We start from the raw sequence: 4,512 nt of genomic DNA, 5'->3' as shown, positions 1-4,512 counted from the left end.
TAGGAGGTCTCGCTGACTAGGGGGGCCTAGCCGAGCTGCGCGAGTTGGTTACTGCATTCGAACGAAACAAAGAGGTACCAAAGTTTGAATCTCACCACTCGCCCTCATTTTTGAAGGTTGGAGAAAAGAAAATGGGCCGGCCCAGGATGCACGGGGGTGTGCGCCCGTTTGTTTAGGCCTCCTTTGATTCAAAGGAATTCAATAGGATTTTCTAATGATTGAAATCCTTTGGAATTTTTCCTATGTTTGTCCTTTGATTCATAGGATTAAATCCCATATGAATTTTTTCTTTGGAATCTTTTGTATTACATTTTATAGGAAAGCTAACATCCACTCCAACCTTTTTTTACAATTCCTTTACTTTTCATGTAAAATCAAACACTCCTTGCTAATCATATATGATTGAAGTGGACATGACACTCCAATACTATACTTTTCATATTCCTACGTTTTCAAAATTCTGCGAATCAAAAGAGGCCCTTACTTGTCTTTAACCGGCGCTAAAGGTGTCGTATAGGAAATGCCCTGACTAGGAGGTCTAACGCTAGCCGCTTGTCTCATAAAAAAGACTAAAAAAAGTTAGCCGTTGCTTTGCTTTTATCTCTCAATTTTTTTTTGCTTCAATTAAAGAAAAAAGAGAATCGCCTACAAAAATATCTCAAAAAAAAGGCGTTGCTTTGCTGAAATAGGGTTTTCCCCCATCTCTATCCTTCTAGAGCGAGCCGTTCTAGTTCTGTTATTCCGCGGCGAGTTGTTAGATGAATTCGCTTTACTCGTCACATGTTTCATTCAGCTGACTGACCCAACCCGAGCGACGACTAGTACCAGTGTCGACTTGACGGATAACGAGAACACCACCGCTGGCTAGACCTAGACGTAGCTTCTACGCAACGGTGACATGATCCACTTCCTACTCGATCATAATTGTCGTGTGGAAGTCCTACTCGGTAGAAGTTCTTTCATTCATTTCCTTCTCTGTAATGATTGCATCTACAAAAAGCTGGGTGCCTCCACCTACTAGTGTCGGATTAATAACATCAGAGGATCTATCTGAGCATTAAAACATTCGCGAGTCACGCAAGCACGGACATTCTTACGGAGGAAGATCAATAACATTTCATTTCATATACTCTTCGTATAATTAGCAAAGGAGAGAAATCATGTCATTGCATCACATGCAACCTTTAAGAGCAGCACTATTAATATTAATAGTACAGTACATTTCGAATGGGTAGATCGACGACACAACCAGTAGAGTTCAGAATGATTCAGAGCTAGCATGACAAAATTAGGAAAACAGAGGAAACACCAAGCCAAAGTACATATGCAGCAGCGCCAGCGAGGAAGAAGAAGATTCTCAGATCGGCGGACGTCGCCATGGATCTACTTGGTGAACTCGATGGCAAATGCGTTGGCGTAGATGTAAGTGGTCTTGATGGCTTTGAAGCCGGCGCCCTTGGCCAGGGCCTCGAACTCCCTCTCGTACCTCTCCCTGCCGCCGGGGTTGTGCGCGAGCATGATCATGTCGACGTGGAACACCCCCTGCGCCTTGGGCGTGGCCTCCGGGTTCACCGGCAGGATGCACTCCACGAGCACCACCTTGCCGTGCGCCGGCAGCGCGTCGTAGCAGTTCTTGAGCAGCGTCGCGCAGTGCTCGTCGCTCCAGTCGTGGAGGATCCACTTCATGAGGATGGCGTCGCCCGAGGGCACCTTCTGGAACATGTCGCCGCCGACGTGGGTGACGCCCGGGAACGGCTGCGCCTCGGAGATGACGTGGGGGAGGTCGAAGTTGATGCCCTTGATGGCCGGGTAGGCGGCGGTGATGGCGCCGACGGTGGCGCCCACGCCGCCGCCCACGTCCACGATGGTGCCGAGGCCCTCGAAGCCCTTGTAGACCTCGAGGAGCTTCTTGGTGATGATGATGGAGTGGTTCTTCATCCCCTCGTTGAAGACGCGGTTGAAGCGCGGGTCCGTGCCGTGGTACTCGAACGCCGACATCCCGTACGCCTTGTTGAACGGGATGCCGCCGTCAAGGACCGCATCCTTCAGGTAGTACCTGAAAATAGCATTCACATAGTACACATTTTATTCCAACCACTCATTTCCACCTCTTTTGAAACAGAGCCAAAAGAGTTGCTATATCACCCGGCTTAAAAGTCCTCTAGTTTTGTTTTTTAACATGAAAAGTCCTCTAGCTAATGGGCTGTGAGCCCAAAATTCGTCCTTTAGTGGTTGACTATTTGCAAGAAATCTCAGGCAAGAAAAGTCACCACCATGCGGTTCGGTTCTGCTTGGCTGCTTCTGAAGCTGACTGCCGTATTTGATACGTAATCTCCCAGTTTCTAGATGAACTCTCTGGGGTCTCTAGCTCGTGCTAACTTTAGTACTACAACTACTACTATTTATTACATGCTGCTGGAGCTAAGACGGAGTTTTTATTTTGAGAGAGAGAGATGTTAAAGAGAGAGTTATGCTGCCGGCCGCCAGGTGGGCACCCCCGCATGATAGCCGGCCGCAGCAACTGAGCAAAGTATGGAAGAAACAGGGGATGATGGAGTGGTCGATCTAGCTCACCAGCTCTCCATGAGGACCTTGTCCTGGTTCATGAGCGCGAGCGCCGCCATGGAGACGCCGTCCTCGTTGGGGGTCAGGAACTTGCACACGGGCGCGGCGCCGTACCGCCGGGAGAGCCGGCCGTCCTTGCCCTCCTCCATCGTGCACGACACCACGTTGTACGAGGCGAGCAGCCGGAGCATGCGGTCCACCATGTCCGCCGCGGCAGGATTCGCCGTGGACGGGAGCTTGGCAGCCACCTCGGCGGGCGTCAGCAGCTTGCCGCCGGCGGCCACCAGGGTCTCCAGGAGGCCCAGCTCGATGGCGTTCTTGAGCGTCATCGGGAGGATCGACGACGAGACGAGCTGGAGAGCGTACATGCACGCCTCCTCGTCGGCGGAGGCGGCCATGTCGGCTGCGGTGGAGCCCATCTTTGCCTCTGCCTCTGCCTCTCCGGAGCCGAGCTACTGATGATGGTTGTTGTTTTTGGTGTGAGCGGGCGACTGAGCGATGAGGAATGCTTTGGAGGGAGGATGGGAAAAGGGTTATATGGGGCTTTCTGCCTTTACCAACCACTACACCAATTGGCTTTCTGGCTTCACCAACCACCGCACCACACCAAATGGTTTTCTTCTTTGTGTTCAGGAAAAGAAAGGGAGAAATATGGCACACCCGAAAGTTACACTCCCTCCATCCTGAATCCTGATACATAGGGTCTAGTTGTTTTTCAAGGTTGCATTTGACCATTGGTAAGATTAGAAATACATGAGAGGTATCATATAAAAAGTATACCATTATAAACTACGTTCATATACAAATTTGACAATATGTTTTGTGTAACATCCATTCCATATATTGTAACTCTAACCCATGGTCAAAAGCAATCTTGAAAAATAGATTAGGACTTACATATTTAGATGGAGGGAGTACTCATGTTACTATTGTTGATAAGTAGGGCCTGCCTTATTTTTTACGCTTCAAGTAGAAACATAAACATTCAACAAATATTGGTGGGTGGGTCACTTGATAAGATCCATTGAAGGTCGACCATGAGGGGAACCGGGTCAACGTTGCTGCGTGCAGATCCTATCAATGCCTTCACACGAGTGAGGGCGCAAGTTGGTGGATCGATTCCGATGAGATGAGTTTGCTGTGATGGGGCGGCTTCGAGCCCCCGAGGGCCGGCACTGCACGACATGTAGGACAGTCGGCCCCATGACAATGTAGCCATGTTATGTTGCTCATTGCCGTCTTTAACAGAGCGGTGAGCTGGAGATGATTCTCTGCCAGGTACCCATCCGCGCGCGGCACGAGTGAGTAGGCAAGCATCGCGACCACCAAGAGATTTTGATTCAGAGTGCGATATATGGGGATGTCGCCCAAATCCGGGCTCACAAAAGAGTCTTGAACCTTGCAACCCCTTCGCAGAGTCGATGAAGTGGGTCGACGTGGATGCTAGAGAGTCTTGTGGGTGAATGTCAACTGCAGTTCGCACTTTCATGTTCAAGAGTTGCCTGCTACCGAGCAAGGCGCTCCTACTCATCCAAGACAACTACATGGGAAGCCTTAATGGTCTTATGTGCGTCCGAGTCACCCACAATGGGTGTACATAGGAGTGTGGCCTCCTCAGCTTTGGCCGCCACGCCCGACGTCTCAGTTTCTTCATTGTTGCCAGCCAAGAACACCTCTGCGATGGAATTTGAGTTGTAGGAGCTCTCATACCTCATGGACTCAGAGTCCAGGACGCGCAAGATGGAGTCGAAATCAACCATGCACACAAGCTGGGAAGCAACATTGTCAACGCGAGTTGCTGGTGAAGATCCCAGGGGTTGCCTGGGTCTCGACTTCGTCAACCGAAGAGGAGCCAAAAGTTGTAAACACATTATGCCGGATCAACTAGCAACGAAGGGCATGCTCCTAGCGGTGTGATGTGTGCTACTTGTGATCTGCGTTGGTTTT

General features: G+C 50.0%; 1 protein-coding gene across 1 annotated transcript; it reads right to left on the bottom strand.

The window, feature by feature from the left end:
• Window positions 1–1,150: 1,150 nt before the first annotated feature.
• LOC119336376 (flavone O-methyltransferase 1) lies at window positions 1,151–3,070 on the bottom strand. Its single transcript, XM_037608390.1, has 2 exons — window positions 2,575–3,070; window positions 1,151–2,056 (listed from the first exon to the last, which is right to left on the bottom strand). Exons 1-2 carry the CDS (start codon window positions 2,982–2,984, stop codon window positions 1,384–1,386), a joined length of 1,083 nt encoding a protein of 360 aa, XP_037464287.1. The 5' UTR covers window positions 2,985–3,070; the 3' UTR covers window positions 1,151–1,383.
• Between the last annotated feature and the right edge of the window lie 1,442 nt (window positions 3,071–4,512).

The sequence above is a fragment of the Triticum dicoccoides genome, chromosome 7B (assembly GCF_002162155.2).
Source record: "Triticum dicoccoides isolate Atlit2015 ecotype Zavitan chromosome 7B, WEW_v2.0, whole genome shotgun sequence".
In the NCBI taxonomy this organism is placed as follows: Eukaryota; Viridiplantae; Streptophyta; class Magnoliopsida; order Poales; family Poaceae; genus Triticum; species Triticum dicoccoides.
Note: the sequence above shows the minus strand (reverse complement) of the source record. Positions and strands in the feature narration are given on the sequence as shown.